The sequence below is a fragment of the Poromitra crassiceps genome, assembly GCF_964638095.1.
Source record: "Poromitra crassiceps genome assembly, chromosome: 7".
In the NCBI taxonomy this organism is placed as follows: Eukaryota; Metazoa; Chordata; class Actinopteri; order Beryciformes; family Melamphaidae; genus Poromitra; species Poromitra crassiceps.
The window spans coordinates 19539496-19566567 of record NC_139628.1 but is presented as its reverse complement, the minus strand read 5'-3'; the positions used below and the strand labels follow the sequence as shown (position 1 = coordinate 19566567).

Sequence of the window (27072 nt, the reverse complement as noted above, 5' to 3'; positions counted from 1 at the left end):
GAACCACCGACCTCTTTTATCCAAAGCGATTAGTGGACGACCCGCTCTACCTCCTGAGCTACAGCCGCCCCTATGTGTGGATATGCAGTTGTTTTATTCATCGTGTTGTCCAGGAGCTGCCAAATATGACCATTCTCCATGTAGCCTGCAGTACATTGCACACAGGTGACTTAATGTGATAAAAGGTGTCCTCAATGATGGAAAATGTACAAAAACATGTCTGCTCTAACAACAGACTGGTTCCTGGCTGCCTTACGACACGATGTGTGTGTGAGTGTTCATGTGAAGCAGGGCGTGGCTGATCCACACACCAAACTGCACTGAATGAATAAAGCTTCAAACAAAACAAAGGCAACAGGGATTTATAGTAATTTTGTCATGTTGCAACTCAGGAACCACAAACCCTGTTCTCTCTGTTTACACAAAGCTTCACCGTCTAGACATGATCTGTCCTTTCCCTCCGCTTCTCCTCCCTTTCCTGCCATCCTTCTACACCATCTCTCCCTCTCCTTCGTCTCCCCACTCTCCTTCAGCACTTTGACATTCCTGTTCTTGTCTTAAAGAGCCTGGTCTTCTACCTGCTCTATTCGTAAAACGTCTTGAGATAACCCTTGTTATCATTTGGAAAATTGATTGATTGATTGATTGTCTTCTGATTGCAAGTCCGTCTATCTTCTGGAGGCCATGTCTTCCAGGCCGGTGACAGCGCTGTTCATCTCTTTTCTCCTCGCCCTCCTCCTCCAGGTTTGGAGCATCGACTCGACTGAAGGTCAGTACCCCTTTATGATTTGTGTCTTTTCCAGTGTTGGGCAACTTACTGAAAATTAATTGTCTCTACTAGTTACTTGTCTCACAAAGTAATTTAATTACTTTACAAATTACTGCACAGCAAAAGTAATTAGTTACTGGGGAAAGTAACACATTTTGTGTTTTAAATTTCTTCTTATTAATGCAGTGTTGCTTTGGCAGAGTGTGAGACAAGACATTCTGTCAGACTGTATCATTGTACCTGCATGGGATACTTGAACATTTGCTTATTGCCTACTCAAGCTCATTAGCCTCTGGGGCTTATAGCCTCAAGGTCATTATCATCTGGGGTGTATAGCCTACTCAAGGTCATTAGCCTCTGGGGCTTATAGCCTCAAGGTCATTATCATCTGGGGTGTATATCCTACTCAAGGTCATTAGCCTCTGGAGCTTATAGCTTAAATGTCATTCGTCTATGGGGCTTATAGTCTACTTAAGGTCATTAGCCTCTGGGGCTTATAGCTTAAATGTCATTAGTCTATGGGGCTTATAGTCTACTCAAGGTCATTAGCCTCTGGGGCTCATAGCCTACTCAAGGTCATTAGCCTCTGGGGTGTATATCCTACTCAAGGTCATTAGCCTATGGGGCTTATAGCTTAAAGGTCATTAGTCTATGGGGCTTATAGTCTACTCAAGGTCATTATCCTCTGGGGCTTATAGCCTACTCAAGGTCATTATCGTCAGGGGTGTATATCCTACTCAAGGTCATTAGCCTCTGGGGCTTATAGTCTACTCAAGGTCATTACCCTCTGGAGTGTATATCCTACTCAAGGTCATTAGCCTCTGTGGCTTATAGCCTAATCAAGGTCATTAGCCTCTGGGGCTTATAGCCTAGGTCATTAGCCTCTGTGGCTTATAGCCTAGGTCATTCGCCTCTGGGGCTTATAGCCTAATCAAGGTCATTAGCCTCTGGGGCTTATAGCCTAGGTCATTCGCCTCTGGGGCTCTGGCTGCATGTGGAGCATTTTTGATGGGCAGGGAGGTGGCATCTTTCCCTGGACTAGGTCTGAGGATCAGAAGCCGGATCATGTGTAACTAGCCCATTTACACTTTTGTAATTGCAATTGAGCTACTACATTTGACAAATTCGCGAGGCCAATTTTTTATCCAGCTGTCAATCACATACAGATGTGTACAAGTCGGAAGCAAATTTCTGAAAAATCAACTTTGGTCCGAAAAAATTAAAAGCCGTAATATCGCTCAGTGAAACTTTGGCGTTGATATGCACGGTTGCATTGCCAGGATATAGGTTCGAAAAATATTGCCAAATCGCACAAGGAAAGAAACAATGTTCCCGCGGTGTATAAAAGCCTTAACCAGAACCATTTCTCCAACCTTAACCGTGTTCTTTAGTTGCCTAACCATAACTAACCATAACTAACCATAACAAACCATAACCATAACTAACCATAACAAACCATAACCATAACTAACCATAACAAACCATAACCGCACCACAGCTGTTGGCTAAGCTACCTACAGCGTGTTAACAAGTGATGCCAAGGAGGGCCCTGACCAAACTCATCAGTATTTGACCAGTTGGGAGTAAGAATGTATTGATTCTGAATGAATGATTCAATACAGCCAGGATACGATGTGATCAATAAAGGTTCAGCGGCAACAACGTCTGCCTGCAGAATTCTGTTTAATCAGTTTAATTTAACTGCAAACGTCTGTGGAAAAATCTACGGCACAGGTGGGGTTTCACTACAGCCTCTTTATGTTCTGTTGCGTGACACTTATCAAAGGTACCCTACCATCAATCAGCCTTCAGTGCGTGTGTGTGTGTGTGTGTGTGTGTGTGTGTGTGTGTGTGTGTGTGTGTGTGTGTGAGTGTGTGTGTGTTTGTGTCTGTGTGTGTGTGTGTGTGTGTGTGTGTGTGTGTGTGTGTGTGTGTGTGTGTGTGTGTGTGTGCTCCCAACACCTCAGCCCTTTCATGTCATCATGAAATATGCAACATAGACTGACAGATCAGATAGCAACACAGACACCTTTATTATGCTGCACGCAAATACACACACACACACACACACACACACACACACACACACACACACACACACACACACACACACACACATAACCAAACTGCTGACCTTATAGTGCAGGCAAAAAAGCGGTTCAGTGTTTGTCTCCTACAGTACGTGTTTTTCTGCTCTTGAGTTGGGACAATTGCTATTCCAATGTCAACCCACTTCCTGTTTCAGTCTGTTGGCTCCGCCTCCTGTTTTGCTCGATTTGTAGAATCGGACAAAATTATTACATGCATTTTCTAAGCTAAGCCCAAATTTGATGTGAAAACACCTGTTTCTGTTAGATCTCTGCTGCTTATTCCTCTCTATAGGACGAATCAGCGTGACGTCACTTGCCACCCAGAAATGCGGAACCCTGCAGCAGTTAATAGTATGAGTTGTCTCAAACAAAGGCGATAGAACAACACAGTCTCCTGGCAGTTCCATGAAATAGTCACAAAAATTAAATGTAATACATGATTCATTGTTTTCGTGAAATTAACACAACCTAAAAAACGTGCGTCCACCACAAGTTTAGGCAAATTAAACAACTTGTGTTATGTTTAGAAGTCGCCTGTTAAAATAAGAAAAAAAAAGTTTGTTAACAATTTAAATGTTGCTTATGCGTCACGCTACTTCCTGAGTCCTGACTGACAGAAAGAAAGAAAGAAAGAAAGAAAGAAAGAAAGAAAGAAAGAAAGAAAGAAAGAAAGAAAGAAAGAAAGAAAGAAAGAAAGAAAGAAAGAAAGAAAGATAGAACGCAGGATACTTGCAATTCAACCTTCACTAAGTCCCGCCCTATATGGCCACTGTCCAATTCTACGTTAGCAACCGTTGCTATACAGGCCAGTTCGTGCAAGCTACTAGCTACTAGCTACTAGTCAGAAGCACTAGTCTGTCAGAATGAACAATGCAGAAGAGTTGTGCATATATGGGACTTGCAACTCCGTAGGACTGAAGTGGTAAGTTCAGAAAATGTGTTTTATTACTCCAGCTAACATTATCGGTTTTAACGAGTGCAAGCTAACAGCTTCTTCAAGCTAACTGCCTGTTCATAGTAAAGGCTAATGCAGTAAAACAAGCTGTTAGCTTGCAAGCGCTATAGTCTTTTTTACGGTCGGCATAATACGAAGAACCGATAACGATAATGTTAGCTGGAATAACCTAGCTAATACACAGACACTCGAGGTTTTATTTGGGGAAAAGCATGAGGAGAGTTTTTATAAGGCTATCTCAGTGAAGTGCTTTGACTGTGCAGATGTTGTTCACAAAGCTCCTCTCCTCCTAGCGTTAACTGTTGTAAGGATGCGTGATTTCGAATCGCACATAGGTTACGCAAAAACCACGCCCTGTGCCCGCCTACGCAGCAGTCAAGCGCATCAGTCACATCACTCGATGATTGTGGGGCATGACATCATCAGTGGGTATGACATAATCAGCTGGGGGCATTTGCATGCTCAGTTGATGGATTGTTTGTTTACTAATATGACATCATCGAATGGTGAAGCCACACTATAACTGACTTTGTGCGTCTGTCTGTCCGTCCATCCTTCCACTCAATGATTGTGGGGCATGACATCATCAGTGAGTACCGTATGACATCATCAATCGGGGGCGTTTGCATGCTCAGATGGATTGTGTTTGTTTACTGATCCGTTTACAGACAGTCCATGACATAACGGACATTCCGTGCCATAACGGACGGACACACAAAGTCAGTTATAGAAGAGACTGCACCGATTAGAAATGACAAATCATGTCCTCATTATTTCATTGTGTTGTAACTTACTTACTGCCCCTGCCCCCACCCCCGCCCCCGACTCAGCTTTCTCAGGTTTCCAGCCTCCAGAGATTGATGGTTCGGCAGTGGTCGGACCCTGCAGGGTTTTCTCCATCAGCACTCCGCCCCCCGCCACGCCCCGCACGCTGCCCCACGCCACACCCACCACTCCGCCCCCCGCCACGCCCGACAGCAGAAAGGTACAAGCTGCTGCCACACTAATGCATGACAGGAACACAACTCCCAAGCAGGGGCGGTTCTAAGCCTTTTTTGGGTGGGCTTTAGCCCACCCAAAAATAGTCTCAGCTCACCCAAAAAAAAAAAAAAAAAACTCTCCAAATCCATGGTGGTCATTAGTAGCAGTTTCTGTTAAAATTATCTTTATTTATTATTTATTTTTGCTTTAAAACTATTTTTTAATTTTCTGCTTAAAGTTCATGAAAAAAAGTGGCATTCTTGTTTTTTCCCACAATAATTTCATAATACCATTTGTAATGCCACCGTTGTAGTGCTGTTGTTCAAAATTAAAGTACATTTTCTCAGATTTATTGGTGTCTTTCTAGTCACACAATTTAATAGTCAGTGTTTCCCATACACTGATCTATTTGTGGTGGTACACCCTACATAGATTTTGACCCCACAAATACTGCCACATATTAATTTCAACTAGTTGACTGCAAACTCCTGCTTTAGTGCTTACAGTATATTATTATCTTGTCGGAATATTATTCCAGCCAATAAGTTAGGAAGTTCCCTTTTGATTTAATTTTACTTTTGTTTTGCCTACTAAGCAAAATGTTACATTACTTGAAACTCCCCTGAAGTGATTTTGGTATTATTTATGCAAGCATAATTCTACCATATAGTAACCTGTATGCAGAATATATATAGTATATATAGGGAAACAAAAATGTTTTCATCACTGTAAAACCACAGAACGGTAAAGAAGATATTGATGTGTGTAGTTCTTCATAGATCTAGTCTCTTCATTTTGATCTCAAAGTGCGCCAGTTTGATCCATTTTTACTTTTACTTTACTTTACTTTTCTTATGGGGGGGCATGCCCCCGGACCCCCCTAGGGGTTCAGTGGTCCATGACCTTTGGGTGGGCTGAGCCCACCCAAAGCTCTGATGCTAAAACCGCCCCTGCTCCCAAGTATGTGTTGGTTGCACGTAAAGGGTTAAAATTCAGTTTTCCCAGCATGAAACGGTTCCCTGAAGGAGACACGACTGCAGTCACATTCAGCAGTAACAGTGAAGCAGCTCAGTGACAGGTTAGGGTGTACGTGGTCGCATGGAGGATAGGGAATGAGTTTAGGGCTGCAACTAACAATTATTTTCATTATCGATTAATCTGTTGATTATTTTCTCTCGACTATATCGATTAGTCGTTTGGTCTACAACATGGATGACCAATATGGGGCCCACGGGCCAACTTTGGCCTGCCCCCATTTGTTTTGGCCCACCATGGATTTGACCCAAAAAATAAATAAATACAAATCTGCAGCTGATATTACTGTCTTTCAGAGGCTCTGGCCGGCTCATTTTTGGTCGCTTTCACATATAAGCTGTTTGGGGTGGTGTGAAAGCACAAACGAACTCTGGTGCGGAACAAGCAAGTGAACTCTGGTCCGTTTGAAAACGTAGGTCTAGGTTTGCTTCCAAGTGAAGTCTAGCGCGGTTCATTTGTGGTGTGAAAGCAACCCGGACTAAACACAAGAGCAAATATAGGAAGCGCCAGTGCATCATAAGTAGAAGGAAGCAAAACAAACACTGCAACACGTGTGCGCGCCGCGCTGCATGACATACGTCGTCATAACAACAACACATTGTTGTCTCTCAACAGGGCTCGCCTTCTCCTTTGGTACTGCCTCGCTCGTCTCATCTGCAGAATTAAATGTTCAACAGCTCACTGCTTCATCTGCTGCTCATCTTAGGCACATTTATTTGATAGTAACACCAAAGTAAAACCAGAAATTCCAATATCGTAGGTGTTGCTCCATGGTTTGTGTTTTACGGATTCACTTGTGTTGTTCAGTCCGCCCCCAGGCAAGAAGCCAGCGGAAGAGGAGATATTTCACTTCTCTATGCTCTCCAATAGACCAGTGACCGTTTCAACTACGTGACATTGTTCAGAAAGTTTGGTGCACTTGACAAATTGCTGTGTGAAAACGAACCGGACCAAATGAAAAATGCAACAATGTTCCAAATCCCCCACCCCCCCCCCCCCCCCCCTTCCTCCCGAATCGCACCGAGTCCACCAGCTTATATGTGAAAGTGAGCTTTAAAGCTATAGCGTGATGCTCCTCATATATGAAACTAGAATTTTATAAAAAATAAAATGTCACAAAATGGTGAAAAATGTCGATCACTCTTCCCCAAAGCCCAAGTGACATCCTCAAATGTCTTCTTTTCACAAGCCAAAGATAATCAGTTTACTGCCATAGTAGACTAAAGAAACCAGAAAATATTCACATGGAGGAAGCTGAAACGAGAGATTTTTTAAATTAGTCTAAACGCTAAATCGATGATGAAATAGATGATAAGATAGATGAGTTTGACTTCCCCGGCTTGTAGGAAGAACATTTCTACCAAGTGTCAAATTAAAAAAATATAGATGTCATGTGTTGTCTCTTTTGTTTCTTAGTTTTTTTGGTTAACCCGACGAAAGCACTTAAAAACCTCGAGTTTGTGCTCATTTTACTACTTTTTAAATGACTTTTGGTCCACAAAGAGTTTCGATAAAGAAACATCTGTGACAGGGTGTGTCTCTGCTTTTTAAAAATGTTTTGATTCAAGCAAATGTTCCAAAGGAGTCGAAACACAGTTGCTAAATGAAGTCCTTCAATCGCTTCCCGACAGCAAGAGATCTAATCGAGTGGTGAGAATTAGGCCTGATGAAGGCAGGATGCTGAAATATCTGGCTTTTATTTTCATCTCCATACCATTAGAATCAAGTTTATTTAGTGATATCTCTCAATATTCAATTATTCAACCTCCAAATAAGTTGATAATGTGTTTTTTAAACAGTGTGTATATACATTCTCAGCAGGTGACGGCCGCACCCCAAAAGCCAGCGGCCCGAACTCCACCCAGGAAGCCAACATCCCAGAACACACGAGCACCAATCAGGAAGAAGCCAGCTGTAGCAGGACCAATCACCAACAGCCTTTCCTCCCCTGGCTCCCGCCTCCTCCACTACCTCCTGGCCAATAGCGGAGGGCGTCTGGGCAGCTACGCTCCAGCTCAAGGGTGGCCTGGCTATTGGCTGTCGCCTGGCAACAGACACCCAGCGAGTCAGACACACTCTGCAACTAACTGGCTGACACACACACACAGGAGACAAATATCGTCGTCTTCTTCAGAGGAGTTCGATGATTAACTGACTCAAATGGTTTAGTGTTCAACAGCCTTAAGGCATTTGATTTTTTTCCTTTTGTAATACTGTACTTTGAATTATTTAGTTTTAAAGCAAAACCAGGTCTCATTTCTTAACCCAGTAATTTTGTCATCTATTATTATTATTTCCATTCTAGGCTCATACAGTACATTAGGAATGTTTTGCTTGTGTGTTATTTTTCATAGTTTCAGGAGTTATGAGAAACAGCCTTGTTTAGCTTGACCACTGTGCAGTGTTAAGTTTAATTGGTTTAGAAAAGGTTTGTTGCAACTTTAATATCAGTAAAGAATGGGTTATTGCTATGATATTATAGTCCTTTATTTTATTAATCTTGTTAAACTCTATTTGTAGACTTTTGTTTAGCGCTACTAGCCTAGCGCTGCTATAGCTTTGCTGCTGTCACAAACAAACTGAGCTTAACCAATCTTTCATTTTAAAATGTTTTATTCATAATACATGTGTAAAACAATTGCATTAACGTGCTGATCAATGCTAAAGAATGATAGAAAATGTGCATATATTACAGACTTGTGTAATGTAATATAACAAACTAAAAAGTTGTTTATCAAATGTAATAAAACCTTTTTTCCATTGTCTGCCTTTTTGTTTTATATGTGATGATATAATTATGTACATATTTTTGGTTTGATATCTGATGAAGAACCTAGGTGAAACTGCAATGGTTAGGTTCTCTGGTAACCACCATGTAAACATTAGCATAATGTAGCCACTGCTAATGCTAATATTCAACAAAATTTACGTTGTTTCAATTAATAGCCTAAGTTGATTGATGACGATCTGAACAAGAGTTATGAAAAGTGATGTGTTAAGGTCTGTGTGGGTGCGTGCGTCAGTGCCAGCCCAAGCCTTTATTGGGCCCTAAGCAGAATTTGATTTAGGGGCCCCCACCACCTCGACGTGTGCGTGTGCGTGTGTGTGTGTGTGTGTGTGTGTGTGTGTGTGTGTGTGTGTTAAGGTGTGTGTGTGTCAGTACTGTGGTGTCCATGTTGTTGTGGGTCTGTGGAGGGAATGGAAGGTATTGGTTGTTTATCTTTCCTCTGCTCCTTGGTGAGGCCTCTGCTGTGTCTACCTGAGATCAGAGAACAGATGTCATTTAACCTCACAGCATGAAAACAGCTGCTGTAATTATCTACAGATAAATGGATTCTTGTGGGGCGACTATTTAGGGGCCCTTTACACGAGGACAGTTTCTGAAAGAAACAACCCAATAGCGTTTCCTTCACACCTTTTCCTTCACACCTTCTCCCTGTTTACATGAGCGCAGTTGAATTTTTAAAACGCCGTAATGTACATGCCAGGTCGCTAGGTGGCAGTGTGATCACCTTATTCTTTGCCCATACAAGGACGCTTACTGCATGACGTAATTTCGCTTTAAACGCGGAAGTAGAGTACACTTTCCGCAGTCATTTAGACTTGCCAAAAAGCTTTTTTCAAGCTAAAAAAACCCCCAAAACTGTTAAAGTTTTAATATTTGTCGGGTGAGAATGTAACATATATGTGACCAGTTTATCAGAATAACGCCTATTGGAAATCTTTAAAGAGCAGCGAGGACCGGGAGCGCTGACTGTGATCTGTGTCACCCTACTGCTACTGGCAGTGAGAAAACACTGTCGACTGCTTTTGTAACTAACGTTAAATGCCGACCGGGTACAGCCATCGGCTCCTCGCAGCAGTAACGCTATGAACATGTAACTGAAGTTGGCCGCAGTGTAGCTTAATTCTGAGTGTTGCCAAACTTCATTCATACTGACGTTGTATTTGGTTGCCAACTCGCTCCCGGCATCGCGTGTGTCGCCTGTGCAGGCACGTCAGAGTTTCTGAAATGTGCCGTTCCAAAGTGATTACATGGAGCGCTCAGCGGGGAGCGTCACCAAGAATTTCACTCTGGAGGGTGGTTTTAAAATGTGTCGTTTCCTAAGCGCGAATTCGCCGTCGCCGTCTTAACGGGAGGCACTAACGAGACAATAATTCCCCGTTTCCATAGGAAACCGTCCTCGTGTAAAGTGCCCCTTAAAAACACTAACTGGCCCCAAGGGGATGCTACTGTTACAGGTCAAACAAGGAGCCACTGGCTCCTGATTGGCCCAGACAGAGACTGCATCATTCTTGGGGGACGACAATTTTACTGTTGACTTGTTGAAGTGTTAGTGGTAATATATATACGGTATGGTAAGACAAATCTGTGTGAGCATGTGTGTGTGTGGGGTACCATCTCTTCCTCTGAGCTCTGGCAGCATGGGGCTCCTCAGATCGGGGAAACGAACGTCCAACTTCCTCTTGACCACGGCAACGCCACTGCTGTTACCAAGGTTACCACCGCCACCGCTGTTACCAAGGTTACCAACGCCACCGCTGTTACCAAGGTTACCGCGGTCAGACAGGAAGGAATGCTCGCGGATCATGCTCTTCTCTGACAACACCTGAGAGAGAGAGAGAGAGAGAGAGAGAGAGAGACAGAAAGAGAGAGAGAAAGATTCACAATAATTACTTTTTTTGTTTTTACAATGACACACACACACACACACACACAAACACACACACACACACACACACAGTTACCTGACTGGACAGTTGGGCCAATCTACTATGAACTCCACCGTGTTGCCTTGGTCTGTCTATACATCTGTAATGACACACACACACACACACACAACACACACACACACACACACACACATTCAAGTTGATTTACAGTTGGATGAAACACGGAATGTTAAAGTAAATACATACCGGGGTGTGGTTGACACAAGTACCAGATGGAACGTCTAGGACAGGTATGTCCAAAGTCCGGCCCGGGGGCCAGATGCGGCCCTTTGACCGATCTTAAGTGGCCCCCGGCTTGTCTCTCACAATAGACTATATGTGGCCCTCCACACAGTATTGTTTAATCAAGCAAGTTCAATTCACATTTTTTCCATTCACCTAACGATGACAGCACTATCATACAGTTTAGGGTTAGGGTTAGGGTTAGGGGACCAAGTAGGAACAACACAGGCAGAACTAATGTTTTCAAATGGTAAACAAAATCCTTAGAGTACAATTGTATTGTATGTGATTTTTATTTTTATAACCCCATGTGATGCAAGAAGCAGCCGGCCGCCCGGCCCCCCGGTAATTTCACATTATCTAATCTGGCCCCCATTCAAAAAGGTTTGGGCTCCCCTGGTCTAGAAAAACTACACTATTCAGTTATTTTATCCCCATTCAAGTTAACCGTGGGCTAGTCTCAACACCAGACCCATGAGAGTTCTGATACACTGTTACTGCATGCTGCAGATCTCTCTCTGGGTCTGGGACACTTCTAGCTCCAAACTACTGCCGGAATCCTGGCCAGTGATTGGTGGGTTCGGAATCCTGAACCCACCCATCAGTAACCACTTTAGCGATCAGGAACACGCAGCCAACCTGACTGTTGACTTTTGAAAATGAACCACTCTCTCATTGGTGCTACGACCTGTCAGTCATTCAATTGTTCCGCCCTCAAAACAGCAGCAAGGGCTGTGAAGTGGCACAGACTATGAAGTATGCAGAGCGCAGCGATCCAACATAATATTTGAGTCTGGGGAGAGACGACTAGCAGTGGGCTAACCAGAAGTTAGAGGCTTCTAGGCCGGCGGAAGTCTCTGGAGGATGCCATTGTCGATTACCGTAATTATAGGTAATGCATTGCAGTAACAAAACAAACAGAAATGTCTACTTAACGACCCCCAACAGAAGCAGATCAGAAAACAAGGAGGCTTCATACTAAAATATGATCAAATTTACTTATCAAACAAAGGGAATTAGAAATAAAGGCCTGTCTCTAATATAAGCCTGCTAAATAAAAGCCTGGTACCCCCTGTAGCTGAGGTGAGCCAATATTAGAGGAAATACGGTAAGAGACAATACAGCGATGCACATAACAAAAAAAAATACTTCCGTTTTATTTCTACAGTATTAGCCAATTAAATTCAAGATGGAAACCATAGTACCTGAGGCCGAGAGTCCCGGGATGAAGCCCCGCCCCCGGGCTGTTACCATTGCCGATGGTGGAGAGGGAGGGGGTGAGGGGGGTGGAGGGGGGAGGAAAGAGGAGAGGAGTGGAGGAGGGAGGAGGGGGCATAGGAGGAGAGGCAGGAGGAGAAGGAGGAAGAGGAGGGTGGTCGGGTTTCGGTAACCTTGCAGTGAAGCTTTCTTTCGTTTTCACACCGTTTTCATCTAAACAAAACGTATCAGCATCAGGGATGGAGATTTTGGACGCTTTGTCGTCTGAGGTCATCATGTGACACACGGCTACAGTCAAATTTGGTGCTTTGTTTCGGTCTATGTCACCATCTTTCATCTTTGCCTCGGTGTGAAATGTCATTTTTGGAGTCCCCAGGGTCACTGCGGCTGTGGACTCGAATGATCCAGGCTTCATTTGATCAGACAACAATCTGGATTGGAGAGTTGTATCTTCTATGTCAGGTTCAACTTCAATGCTGCTGCTCTTTTGCTCAACAGTTAGGCTTGTAGAAACCGTCAAAGTTGGATCTAATAAACGTTTGGTCTCTGTGCTGGACTCAGAAGGAGCTAAATAATTTCTGTTCTGTTTGTCAGAGGCTTTGGATGATTTGGGGATAATGGTCAGTGTTGTAATGTCAGGGTAATCGGTTTCAGGGACCTCATGTGTTTCCGAGGTGGAGGTTGCTCTAGTTTCTCTGGTTTCGGTCTTGGAATTTAAAGTTCTCTGTTTATCAACGCATGAGTTCTCAGACCTGGGTTCCTTCGGGTATTCTTCGCCTGAAACGTTCTGCTGATCTTCGGTTATGGTCGATCCTTCAGTCTGTTCACTGTCTGTTGGAAGACCCTGCAAAGGTTTAGAGGGTAGGCACATGGTATCATTTGTGAGTTTAACATCGGAATTTGAGGTAATTCTGGACAAGACTGGTTTTGATGTTGTTTTAATCAGTGTTGTACAACTATAGATCTCAGAATTCACGATAGAATTCACGATTGAAATCTCCAAATCAACTGTAGGGGACTCCTCTGAGAGATTTGAGGTCAGAGTCCTTGATGGGTTGATGGAGGAAGATGTGTTTTTGGCCATTTGAGCACCAGAGGTTAAGTTAGTGTTAGATGGTTTGGGGGTTGAGGATAGTATCTTCTGACTTTCGGAGTCCCTTCTCTGCTCTGACTCTGCGGTCCATCGATCTGAGGTAGAAGTTGTCCTGCATGGCTTGGCAAGAACAGCAATGGTTGGGGTGGCCATCTTGAGAACCTCAGTATGGTCATTGCTTGAAGTTTTAAGTGTTGAGTTGATATCTACATTGTCATTATTCAACATTTTATAAGTTCTGGGTGGACTACCCTCTGCATAGCCAGCAGTGGACATTTTAGTTATTTTCAGCATTGTGTTGGCATCCATACGATCAAGAGTTGATTTCCGAGAAGCTTTTGGAGTTGAACTCATATCTGGATGGTAAGTGGTTGAGTTTCTAAACACTTTTGGGACATTTGTTTCTGTGTGGTTTGTGTCTTTCCCAAACTCTTGACATTGCTCTGAGTTAGGAGTTCTCCACGGTTTTGACTTCACTGTTATTGAACTATTCCCAGTCATAATGAACACATCTGTGTTAGACTCTGAGCAACCAGAGTCTATTTTAGAAGACTCAGGATCTTTCATATGCTCCTTGGCTTTCAAATGTTCTTTCCTTGGCTCTGTAGTAGTAGGGGGTTTCCCAAGTTTAGGTTTAGTTGTTGCATTATCGTCCAGCAAACTTGTTGCAGTCCTGGTAGTCGATGACTCAGATGTCTTGACAGAAATCTCAGGTTCCTTCCTCGACTCTGAGCCGTTGGCTTTTCCAGGTTTACGTTTAGCAGTCACAATCCCCGCGCTATCTACAAATGTGGCGTCTAAGGTCTTCGATCGTTTGATGGGTGTAGGAGGTTCTGAGGGATTCCGAATAGTTTTAGACAGTTTGGAAGTTTGCTTGTCTTTTGGTTTTGCTGTCCTCTCCTCTCTCTCCTCCCTCTCTCTCTTCTCCTTCAGCTTACTGGTCTTCTCCTCCATTTCTTCTGGTTGTTTCTTGTCTTTGCCTCTCTGGTTCCTCTCCTCCCCCTCTTCCCTCTCTCTTCTTGGGGCCTTGGTTATCTTGGGAAGGCTAGAGCTCTCTCTCTGCTCTTGCTGGATCATTGCATTCAGCTCATCCATAAACCTGTAGAGAGACACACACAACAGGTCAGCAGGTCGTCTATGGAGACCGTGCTACAGTCAAAAGATTGTTGGCAGTGCCCAATACAGATGTTGTATGTACCTGCTCCAAGGGCAACATGCTCAAAACAATACAACTCATCATAGGCTGGTCCTGGTAAACCATAGGTTACATTGTGGGAGGACGTTTTTTTTAGGTAGTAGATTATTTGCATTCAGAGCTTTAAAATAGTAAATTATGTTAATAACAGGTTTTTGATCAAACTTTTTTTAAATGTGAAATTGGATTGATGGGATTTACAGTTTACGTTTATATTAACTCATTCCCCGCCATTGGCATCTATATAGACGTCTTTTAACAGGCAACGCTTCCCCGCCATTGGCGTCTCTGGACGGCAATACGTGTTTTCACTGTCATGTGATAGACGGCTCTCTTACTAACCTTGTGAAATAGTACGGCACGTCTAAAGGTGTACAGGATCGACCACGATTTTCTAGCAAGACCAGGAAGACAGAGAATAGCAACAATCTCCTGTCAGAAAAGGTCTATAACAGCAGCTTTTGCTTTTATCGACACAGGCACAGACTCCATTAGGGGGTCAGCCTGTCACTCAAACGTAAAGGATTTTGTTTTTACCACGCTGCCGGCGCTAAAAAGTGACTACACGTCCAACTCACTTATCCTCAGGAATTAGTAATCCAGTTCCTAAACTCTTGACACCGTGTAAATTTCAGCCAGTAGATTTGCTCCTGACATACACAGTAACATAAAGAAAAGAAGTCGCACACTCAAAATCTCCTCTGCTGTGTTTTAATAGGTTGATGTTTTCGTCGGCGATGTTGGTGCAAAACGAACGCGCGACCGGTCTTCCCTCTCTCAATAGCCGGGTGAGTCTCTTTCTCACAGTTACAGTGAAAGCTGTACCCACGGGCGAGTTTGACCGGAAGGGGAAACCAAATCATTATGGGGATCATAGTTGAGTATAACACTGGACAGTATCCGCCATCATTTATTCGGTTCGGGAGCCGTGAAGATGACTTAATTTACAAAGATGCCTTTTAGTCGATAACTAAAGAACGGATGAAGGTAGAATCAAACTTTGTTTTTCCCTATGAAAGTAGAGGCTTTGTTCTGTCTTTTGGGATATTCAGTCTTTACGTAGTCATAGAAGAAAATATTCTGTGGGTCTTGGAATATTAGTGAAAATGATCAAAAACCCTGAACCTCTGGCGGGGAATGAGTTAAGTAAGTGCACACACAGACAGACACACACACACACACACACACACACACACACACACACACACACACACACACACACACACACACACACACACACACACACACACACACACACACACACAATCAAGGCAGTGGGTTGAACCCAGGTCTATTCTTTATACTAGCTTGTAAATTACAATAATTCCTGTAATACCTGATGTGGAATGAGTCATGTGTGAACAGAGGATGCTGTAGCAGGTCTGAACAGTGAGCTCGGCTCTCTGGGTCCATCTGGAGACAACGCTGAGAAAGACAACAGACAGGTATTACTGACTGACTGACTGACTGACTGACTGACTGACTGACTGACTGACCAATTCAATGTCTGTCTTTCAACATGTTTGACAAAAATGTGAGGATGCAATAGAGGCTTTGCAGATATGATAACCACAACAGCTGGTAGGATATCATTGAGGTCAAGTGGAGAGACCTGGAAGATAGTGATAACTGAAAAAGGGTGGCTGTAGACCCATTCAGTAATGTTGTTATTGAGTAGTGTGATATGGTGTATTTGTTTCCAAATGTAGGTTAGGCCTAACCTGACATGGCCAGATGGTTTGCTGCAGAGAACCATTTGGGGAAAAAGTACTTGGCAGGTGATTGGATGAACAATCTGTCTATCACCATCTATCACGGTCTAACTTCAACCACTTAGGGCCGCTACCTCCTTCCTCAGAGGCTGATTGGTGCGCATCACTGGTGGAGTCGGCTCAAACGCATATCTCTAAGGGGGCACGGTGGCACAGTGGTAAGCGCTGTCGCCTCACAGCTAGAAGGTCCTGGGTTCGATTCCCACCTGCGACGCTGTGTGAGCGCTGAAGGAGTGCGTGCCCGTCCGCATGTCCCTGAGTGCCCACCGCCCGGGTAGGTCGTCAAAAGGGCCTTTCTGTGTGGAGTTTCAACCCGTTCTTACTCCGAGCGCGTAGCATATTGATGCTTTGTCCCGTCCCTTCTGCGTCGCTTGTTACTAACATGGTACCCTTGAGCGACACATGAAACGACTTGGGCTTTCCGACTAAACTCAATGCAAACCCATGGAAGTAATCTTTGACGCTTATGGCAACTGCTCCCCCATTAGCCTAACTGCTCCCCCATTAGCCTAAGTGCTCCCCCATTAGTCAACTGCTCCCCCATTAGGGTCTGGAGGAGCTAACCTCTCCCAGACCCTACCCTAAACCTAACCTCTCCCACCCCCCATGCCTAAACCTAACCTCCCCCAGACCCTAACCCTAACCTCTCCCACCCCCTAAACCTAACCTCCCCCAGACCCTAAACCTAACCTCTCCCACCCCCCACGCCTAAACCTAACCTCCCCCCAGACGCTAATGGGGGAGCAGTTGACTAATGGGGGAGCAGTTAGGCTAATGGGGGAGCAGTTGCCATAAGCGTCAAAGATGACTTCTATGGGTTTGCATTGAGTTTAGTCGGAAAGCCCAAGTCGTTTCATGGGTCGCTCAAGGGTACCATGTTAGTAACAAGTGGCGCATAAGGGACGGGACAAAGCGTCAATATGCTACGTGCTCGGAGTGAGAACGTGTTGGGAGTTTGCATGTTCTCCCCATGCCTCCTGGGGGTTTCCTTCATATAGGAACCCCACACCAAAACATGCAATATTCTGCCTGTTCGGAGGGAGGGTAACTCGTTGGAATATCGTGATCCTCCCACGTGCTATGTCCTACCGGTGAAGCTTCCCCTGTCAGGTGAAAAGAAGCGGCTGGCTACTGGATAAAAAATGGGATAAAAAATGATCAGGTCTGTGGTTAACAAAAGTGTATGGGAGTAGAAATGTGTGTTCAGCAGGATAATCTTCACAAATGAGGAACACTTTTATGACTTTTGAAGCGTGAGTGCGATTTTTCAAAAAATGCTTCAAAAGTCATCAAAGTGGTCCTCGTTTGTGAAGATGATCTTACTGAACACAATTTCCACTCCCATAAACTTTTGTTAACCACAGACCTGATCATCAACCTGATTCATGCATGTAACCAAAATCTCCATACAAAAATCCCATAGCCTTTTCCCCTTACGAACCAACATGGCGGCGATTTCTGGGTACGCCCAGCGCCGTGTATATAGAAGAGTCGCGACATCTCCATTCACTCCAATGAACCAGTTTTTTACTCTCAAGAGTTCCAGCAAGTAAGGTCCTGGATTACAATAAGCAGTACTGTCGAGTTGAAGCAAAATGGACAGTTTGTGTTGTACTTTGAAAGTTTTTTCTTTTTAGAATCAAATTGTACATTATCAGCTTTATTTCAGCATTCAAAAGTAGCGCGAGACCCTTTCCTGGCTGTTCATTGGCTAATGAGTCATGCATTTTGGTCCTCCGCTGACGCCACTCTCTGTCTAGAGCACACTAGGTACGCCTAGAAAAATATGTCATCCCTGCGGTACTCTATTGGATATTTTAATGATAGATTGACTGCCGAACTGGAAATGTCCCTGATTTTCATTTCAGCAAACTGGTCACCATTTCTCATGTGATGATGATCTCATGAATCCAGCTGCCACTGAACATTAAGTTAGGTCTAAACTGCGACAGTCAACTGTCTTGTTTTTAACTCCAAAAAGGCTCTGAGTTATAGCTTGAGTCAGCTCAGTTAACCTGAACAAACTGGCTAGCTAACTAGCCAGCAAAAAAAAAAACACTGATGTTAATGTGAACATGCTAATGCTAGCTGCTGCTAGCTATGTTAGCTAGTGTGCTAATCAGATGCAATACACAGTGATGGTATACTATGCTTTGCTCGCTAGTGCTGACATTAGACATCTAAACACTAAACCAATCAGATGTATCAGTAATGAAGTGATCACGTCCGAGACAGAACGTGCCTCTTCAATTGAGACACCAGAAATAGCTACAATCTGATGAGGACCTCCAACATGGCCGCCAGAGGGGTTCACATCACCTGAGAACCCTCTATAGGGAAAACACCTGTGTGACCACAAAGTCATGTGAGTGCCATGTGTGGTTATTATCTGTGCCTCCTCCAGAAAGCTGCATCAGTGTGTACTTTTGCCAGGTGCAGACACATGACGCGCGTGTGTGTGTGTGTGTGTGTGTGTGTGTGTGTGTGTGTGTGTGTGTGTGTCTGTGTGTGTGTGTACCTGTGCCAGGTCCAGGGCGTGTGTGTGTGTGAGTACAGGGTAGCGTTGCTCCAGTGGGACTCTAACAGAACACTCTGGCAGTCTGACTCCAGAAAAGACGGGGTACCTGTAGAACAGCTCCTGGTGACGAGCTGTCAGGTTACCTGTCGAGTACATTAGAGTACAGAGTCGAGTACAGTAGAGTATATACTGTACTCTACAGTAGAGTACAGTAGAGAAAATAGAGTAAATAGTATTTACTGAATATTATTGTCTTACTGTAATATCCCCCATAGTACCTCCACGTACCCCTAGGAGTATGCGTAACCCAGTTTGGGAACCACTGATTTACAGTACACGGCCGCTAGGTCTCTAGGCTATAAAGTTACTCGTTACACGTACCTAGAAATGTTAAGATGCAACATAGTTTGGTGCACAAACGTTAATATTCAACATATCTGTAGTTTGCAGAAATGTAGAATGTCAAGATTGTATTCTGGTGACTGGGCTGAGTACAGTAGTACAGTAGAGTACAGTAGATTACAGTGGAGTAACTCTCATCATCATCCCGACCACTCGCGTGGCCGAAGGGTGATGATGAGAGTACTCTGATGTTCAACCCCTGTGTGCGTGTGCGTATGCGTGTGTGTGTGTGTGTGTGTGTGTGTGTGTGTGTGTGTGTGTGTGTGTGCACTTGTGCGTGCGTGTGTGTGTTTGTGCATGGACTCACCGAAACACCTGACGATGTGGTAAAGCTGGTCGAGGTCTGAGTCTCCCGGGAACAGAGGCTGCCCTGTTAACATCTCTACCAACAGACATCCCACCGCCCACACATCTACTGGTCTACACACACACACAGTCTCACGCACGCACACATACACACGCACACACATGGACACACGCACACACACACACGCGCGCACGCGCGCACGCACGCACGCACGCACGCACGCACGCACACACACACACACACACACACACACACACACACACGTTAACATCTCAAACAAACGGCAACCTCCAGTTTAGAAAAAGGAACCCAACGTGGAAGTGCCAAAAACCGCAGTTCCTCGACTGGCCAGTTAAGGCTGGCTGCAAAAGCGAGCCCATCCCCATAGACCCTGTTAAAATGTCCAAATTCAGACCGGAAATAAACATGTTTATAATGTGGTTAAAAAACAACGGTTTGGTCTTTTGGTCTCCATCTATATTTCTATAACTCACTTTGGTAACCCTTTATTTTACAGGTACCCTAGTTACATATGAACTATTTGTAATTACACATGAACACCAAATGTAATTACACAGTAATTACCAATAGTTATAAATGATGTTCATATGTAGTTACATTGTAACAGACCTGTAAAATGGAGTGAGTCTGTTCAACTGTAGTTCATATGTAGTTACATTGTAACGGACCTGTAAAATGGAGTGAGTCTGTTCAACTGTAGTTCATATGTAGTTACATTGTAATAGACCTGTAAAGTGGAGTGAGTCTATTCAACTGTAGTTCATATGTAGTTACATGGTAACAGACCTGTAAAGTGGAGTGAGTCTATTCAACTGTAGTTCATATGTAGTTACATGGTACCGGCCCTGTAAAGTGGAGTGAGTCTATTCAACTGTAGTTCATATGTAGTTACATGGTAACAGACCTGTAAAGTGGAGTGAGTCTATTCAACTGTAGTTCATATGTAGTTACATTGTAATGGACCTGTAAAGTGGAGTGAGTCTATTTAACTGTAGTTCATATGTAGTTACATGGCACTGGACCTGTAAAGAAGCTCTGGCCTGGGACAGAGATTGCTAAAACCCAGTGGTGGATTCGAACCACTGAACTTCAGATTGCAAAGCAGGCGGCTTTAACCACTCAGCCACGAGGGCTTTCCAACTTTCTTAGTGGAGTTCTTAGTGGGAAAATGTTGATACTTTGTTAGTTGTAGCTTGAAAGACAGGCAATATTGATTAATGTGAATGCATTTCTGCAGTGTGACTGTGCCAGCCCCCCCCCTCCCCTATTTACACCACAATTCAGAAAATTATTAGATTGTATTTTTTTATTTAAAATCTTTAAATATAACTAAATGTTTCTAGAGCACAGTGCATACAATTTATTTAGCAAATAGGGGGGAGTTCCCCCCTTATGTGGATTAGGGGATTTATAGACTTTGGGGGGTGGGGGTGGGGGGGGGGGGTGGGGGCTGGGCTGGGTATAGACTTTAGGGAGAGAGGATCCGGGGGTCTGGTGACCAAAGGGGTCTTTGAGGGGTTTCGACTGGGTCCCCAACAAATTGAGAAATTGGGAAATTGATGGGGAAATGACTCATATACAATAAGCTAACAATTAGAATGTAGAATAATGGCTATTTTGATTATAGTTTCACTGTTACCTCTATATCTACAATACTTTTATTAGAATTTTTGTATGGGAATTCTAGACAAAATCATACCTACAACTAAATAAAGTATCAATATTTGCCCCCTAGTCTCTGTGTATAATAACAAAGCTATGAAGTGACAGCAACTACATCTGACTGATATACAGTTATCCTCTTAAACTCCACCATGAAAGTTGGAAAGCCCTCGTGGCTGAGTGGTTAAAGCCGCCTGCTTTGCAATCAGAAGTTCAGTGGTTCGAATCCACCACTGGGTTTTAGCAATCTCTGTCCCAGGCCAGAGCTTCTTTACAGGTCCGGTACCATGTAACTGCATATGAACTACAGTTGAACAGACTCACTCCACTTTACAGGTCCGGTACCATGTAACTACATATGAACTACAGTTGAACGGTCTCACTCCACTTTACAGGTCTGTTACAATGTAACTACATATGAACTACAGTTGAACAGACTCACTCCATTTTACAGGTCTGTTACAATGTAACTACATATGAACTACAGTTGAACAGACTCACTCCATTTTACAGGTCTGTTACAATGTAACTACATATGAACTACAGTTGAACAGACTCACTCCATTTTACAGGTCTGTTACAATGTAACTACATATGAACTTCATTTATAACTATTGGTAATTACTGTGTAATTACATTTGGTGTTCATGTGTAATTACAAATAGTTCATATGTAACTAGGGTACCTGTAAAATAAAGGGTTACCCTCACTTTCTATAACTCACTCCCTGTAAAACTAGTCAAATAGACGATAAAGCATAGTAGCAGATCGGGGCATGATTGACACATCGCATGTCCAGTGAACGCGCAGCTCACCGATCATGGACCAATAGCAGGGGGTGCTCAGTCACACACACTTACTTGCCGTACTTGGTGTCTCCGACCAGCAGCTCGGGCGCTCTGTACCAGCGCGTGGCTACGTAGTCGGTGTAGGCTCCGCCCTCCCCGGGCGGGGCCATGGTGCGAGCGAAGCCGAAGTCGCACAGCTTGACCACGCCCCCATGAGAGACCAGGACGTTCTCCGGTTTGATGTCACGGTGGAGGATCTGCGACGAAGGAGAGGGGGACAGAGATTGACACAGAAAGAGAAAAGAAGGAGAAATTGACAGCATACATATTTGGCATGGCTAACGACAGAGGTCCCAAGCAGACAGTGAGAGGGCCAGATTTGTGAATTAGGTCATTATGGTTGATTAAATGATCAATTAGTGATAGCACTACCCACAGCAACCAGCAGGTCACACACACACACACGCACACACACACACACACACACACACACACACACACACACACACACACACACACGCACTCTACTTGTCCTCACATTGTGCTGGTGGCAGAAGGCGGTGGCCCTCAGGATCTGGAACAGGTACATGCGGCTGGTGTTTGGCTCCAGTCCGGTGGGATTCTGCTCCAGGTCTTCCAGGACGGTCCGCTCCACAAATTCAAACACCAGGTGCCAGCGCCGACGCCGACGCCACACCTCCAGCAGGTTCACCAGGTTATCATGACGCAGTCGCTGTGTGGGCGCAGAGACACACCACAACCACACTGAGTTTGACTATAGGCAAGACTGTTATAGAGGCCATTTACACCTGGCACTAACATGCATTTTCTGTCATCAGATTGCAATCGGATAGTGCTGAACACTTGAAAGCACAGGTGTAAACGCCCCCCAAGACACATAGAAGACGGATTGCGATCTGATCGGCCAAACCACCTCCGGAGGTGGTCACGAATGCATTGTGAGTGACCCCATTGTATTAATTAATACACAGGACAAGATGTTACTATCCCTTGTGCCAAAATCCGAGGAAAAAGAAGCCCAATCCAGAATAAAACAAGCTAACAGGCTAACAAACTAATAAACAAGACACAAATCACCAGTTACCTACCCTAGCCAACAGCAGTATGAAGCATGTCATTGGGGTTTTCAAGTGGGCACCTTCCTTCACCGATGTTTCGTTAAGTTAGGCCCACGACACCTCAAGAAGGCTTAACTGTGTAATCCAGCGTCCTGGGAACACCCCCCTCCATGCTACCACCGCACAACTGCATATTACCTCACTATCTAAGCCTGGCTATCCAGGTCGGTTCTGTATGACATTCCTATCTACACCACCACTGTCGAATGTTGAATGTAAATGTAATGTGTCCTCTCAATCCGCATACAGCAACTGTATGCATATTGAGAGGACACCCGTTTTGGGTGATCAGATTGCAATCTGATCACGCAAAACGCATGCTAACGCCAGGTGTAAATGAAATCAGGCTAATGTAGTCAAGCACTATCCGATTGCAATCTGATCACAGAAAACGCATGTTACTGCCACTGCCAGGTGTACATAGGCAATTCTAGGCTTTCCAAACAGGGGTTGTACCACCAAGAAGGTAATAGGACTCCGACTGGGGGGTACAAAGAAATTTTGTAAATTTTAAAGTAAAATGCACTAATCTGGTGCACTCTGAGAGCAAAATGAAGAGGCTAAAGTGGAACTGTATTCCTTCTGCTTTTCTTCATTGTTCATGATTTTGTGGAAAGTATTCACTAAAGAGTCTATAGTGAATGCTGCTATTAACTTGTGTTTACTTTTGCTACTAAACCAACACCAGGACATCCAAGCAAGTTCCGACAGAGAGCAATGCCATTGGACCCATTGGACAAACACATTTGCATATCTCCCAGCATGCATTGTTCCTTCCAAAATTTTGACCACAAAGTAAAGTAACCACGTTAAATAAGTGGTGAGTGGAAATAATCATTAGCCTATTCTTAGTTAAACATGCAGTTTTGTAACATTCAATAAAGACAAATAAAAAAGAATAGACTATGACTCGACACCCTAAGTGATACACACATGTTATGAGAGTGGTAGGTAGCCATCACACTAATATCCGTTTTAGTGTAGAATGGTTAGTTCCTTGCTCTGCTCTCCCCTAAGACTGCAACGGACAAACAACCATGTCCAACCCTGTATGCAGCGTGGGGAAAAGGAGGGAGGGGGGGGGGGGGTTTTGGTTTGTTTGTTGTTGTTTTGTGAGGGCTACAGAGTGGCGCCCCAGGCAGGAGGCTGTTTCGCCTGTAGGGCGAGCAGGCCCTCATCAACTCTATATGTCAACATAAAATAAAAAATCATCTGGCCACTAGGGGTTGCACGTGCAGCCAGTGCACCAATGTACAATCGCCTATGCAGGTGCAAATGGTCTCATAGAGACCAAAACCTTTTTTGTACCAGGCTGTAAACGTGTGTATTTATGCTGTAAAGATGAGCATTTTAACATGGTAGCCTCATCAAGTGGCCATTCAAGTTTTTGTCACTTCCGTGTAGCCTTCATTTTTCAGTTCTGGAGGTTGCCACTTGGTCAAAACCAGTGGGCTGGCTCTGGGTTTTTCAGAGGAAGTCGCAGAACTAATCCTGAAAGCTGTCGTTGCCTGAATGGCCACTTGAGGCAGGACTTGGAAGTCACGTCGTTCGTGTTAAAATGCCCCCACTTTGCAGGTTTACAGGTTGGACTCAAACACAGTTTTTGGCTAGCTAATTTCACCTTTCCTAACAACTGGAGGGGGTTGAGTTTTTATATAACTCGCCCGTTTAGAGTAAAATAGACAATAGAAAAGGGAGTGATTGACAGGTGGCCTGTCCAGTGATCGCACAGCTTGCCGATCACGGACCAATAGCAGGCGGAGCTGCGGCTCTGGGAAACCCACCTTCTCGCATGAGCAAGGACCCCAAGATGGCGACAGAAAATTTCTTGCTGCAAAACGTAAGTCTAAAAAATTGTGCATGGCTTCATCCATAATTACTGTATTTAGCTCAGTGGTCAAAACCCAGAGGCACTGAATTGTGTTGAAACCAAGCATATAAAACCATATGAATTTTGAAGCCAATCCTGGGTCCAACCGTTGATATAATACAACAGGTTTTGGCCTCAGTAGCTAATTTAATTTATTTTACTATGTGTCTTTACAGAGATTTTCAAAATAATTGTGTCATTATTGGGATATAACAGATACCAAATGGCCGTTTTCTCTGCAGACGAGCCAAACTCCGCCCCCTCCACCTTGGCGCCACCACAAAATGTCAACATGGCGGTGACCGTAAACACGGCTTCAAAGCGGTCATCCCAAAAAAATCTGATATGAGCAGTGGCTTGGAATCTATAGCGTGAAGGTATATACATATAGATTACTCTGTTCTCTACTCTGCAGCCGATTGGCTGATGGATGGACTCGCTGATTGGCTGTCGGGCACCTTGAGTAGCCTGATCTCGCGCGTGGCGATCTTCTTCACCGCCTTGTCGTCGTCAGAGTCCAGGAACTTCTTGATGGCCACGAGCCGCCCAGAGTCACGCTGACGACACTTCAGCACCGAGCCGTAGCTGCCCTCCCCCACAACACCCAGACACTCATACCGCTCCATCACTGCCTGCAGGGAGGGGGGGTTAGAGGGAGGGATGGATGGAGGGGGGGGGGGGGGGGGAGGGAGGGAGGGAGAGGGAGAGAGGAAGGGAGAGAGGAAGGGAGGGAGGGAGAGGGAGAGAGGAAGGGAGAGAGGGAGGAAGGGAGAGGCAGAGAGAGGGGAGGGAGGGTAGAGAGGTAGAAAGAGGGAGGGAGAGGGGGAGGGAGAGAGGAAGGGAGGGAGGGATGGAGAGGGAGAGAGGAAGGGAGAGAGGGAGGAAGGGAGAGGCAGAGAGAGGGGAGGGAGGGTAGAGAGGTAGAAAGAGGGAGGGAGAGGGGGAGAGAGAGAGGGGAGGGAGGGGAGGGAGGGTTGAGAGGTAGAAAGAGGGAGGGAGAGGGGGAGAGAGAGAGGGGAGGGAGAGCGAGAGGGAGAGAGAGGTACATGTAGAAAGAGGGAGGAATGGATGGAGGGGGAGGGAGAGAGGAAGGGAGAGAGAGAAGAGGGAGAGAGGGAGGGGGAGGGAGAGCGAGAGGGAGAGAGAGGTACATGTAGAAAGAGGGAGGAATGGATGGAGGGGGAGGGAGAGAGGAGAGAGAGAAGAGGGAGAGAGGGAGGGGGAGGGAGAGCGAGAGGGAGGGGGAGAAAGAGAGAGAAGGAACAAACGTATAAAGGAAATGGGGACAGATAGAAAACAACAAAGGAGAGAAAGAACAAAGTAAAGTAAGACAATGAAAAATAGTGTAAGAAGGAATGAAAAGAAAAGTCAACGAGTAAGAAGAACAGAGAGAAAGAAGAAACTATTAGAAACAGAAAGAAAATCAAACTGCTGCTTTCTTATTTAAAGAGGTGGAAAGACAAATCCTTCAGTTATGACCACTAACTAAGAATACTAAGACTATACTAGGAATGTAATAGGAAATCAATCATCATCATCATCATAATCTTAATAATCATATTATGATACAGTATCTATCTATCTATCTATCTATCTATCTATCTATCTATCTATCTATCTATCCATCCATCCATCCATCCATCTATCTATCTATCTATCTATCTATCTATCTATCTATCTATCTATCTATCTATCTATATATCTATCTATCTATCTATCTATCTATCTATCTATCTATCTATCTATCTATCTATTTATCTATCTATGGACTATATGCCTGCAGAACAACAATAGTAATAATGGTCATTTTTACTTTAAGATACTTTAGAATCATCAGAGGAAAACTAAAAGTCCTTATAGGAATATAGAGGAATAAAACATTAAGAGATAAAAATGCCACTAAGTGTCACAATATCACTAACTCACAGTTGAGACCCACAGACTCACTATAGGAATATTATAGGATATTATTAAAAAAAAAAAAAAAAAAACAGATATTCACCTACTTCAAAAGCACTAAGTCATTGTTAGTAATATGATGGTAATATGAAAGGAATTTATATTAAAGTAGAGCTATGATACTGTAAACTAAGATCACTATAACTCATTGAGGACCACAGATCACTTAAAGTCACATCAAGAATACTATAGGAATACTGTAGGAATATTATAGAGATACCATTGGATACAATCCCTATAGAGTAAAGTGACCATAAACTATAATGAGTTCAGCTCAAACATTTTAAAGTCCTTACAGTTATTTAAAAATGAAGTAAACAAACCAACCTGTTACACTCCGGC

At 44.1% G+C, this 27072-nt stretch overlaps 2 protein-coding genes across 3 annotated transcripts; one reads left to right on the top strand and one right to left on the bottom strand.

The window, feature by feature from the left end:
* Positions 1–538: 538 nt before the first annotated feature.
* On the top strand, positions 539–8574 carry LOC310779278 (uncharacterized protein). 2 transcript variants are annotated; one of them, XM_083639800.1, is made up of 3 exons: positions 539–769; positions 4645–4799; positions 7652–8574. In XM_083639800.1, exons 1-3 carry the CDS (start codon positions 685–687, stop codon positions 7979–7981), a joined length of 570 nt encoding a protein of 189 aa, XP_083495926.1. In that variant the 5' UTR covers positions 539–684; the 3' UTR covers positions 7982–8574. The 2 variants fall into 2 exon arrangements, with proteins under 2 accessions (XP_083495926.1, XP_083495925.1); XM_083639799.1 differs by having other exon boundaries at positions 7649–8574.
* A 4539-nt stretch (positions 8575–13113) lies between these two features.
* LOC310779459 (cyclin-dependent kinase-like 2) lies at positions 13114–25397 on the bottom strand (the record flags this gene model as incomplete). Its single annotated transcript, XM_083639992.1, has 8 exons — positions 13114–13217; positions 14036–14196; positions 15629–15717; positions 18583–18725; positions 19292–19404; positions 21835–22019; positions 22301–22495; positions 25230–25397. 8 exons carry the CDS (start codon positions 25395–25397, stop codon positions 13114–13116), a joined length of 1158 nt encoding a protein of 385 aa, XP_083496118.1.
* Positions 25398–27072: the final 1675 nt, after the last annotated feature.

Bases quoted from the DNA above. Each gene is read 5' to 3' on its own strand.
- LOC310779278 (XM_083639799.1), top strand. From the start codon at position 685: ATGTCTTCCAGGCCGGTGACAGCGCTGTTCATCTCTTTTCTCCTCGCC. The intron at 770-4,644 runs GTCAGTACCCCT...CCCCCGACTCAG, and splicing joins GAGCATCGACTCGACTGAAG to CTTTCTCAGGTTTCCAGCCT. The intron at 4,800-7,648 runs GTACAAGCTGCT...ATACATTCTCAG, and splicing joins CCACGCCCGACAGCAGAAAG to CAGGTGACGGCCGCACCCCA.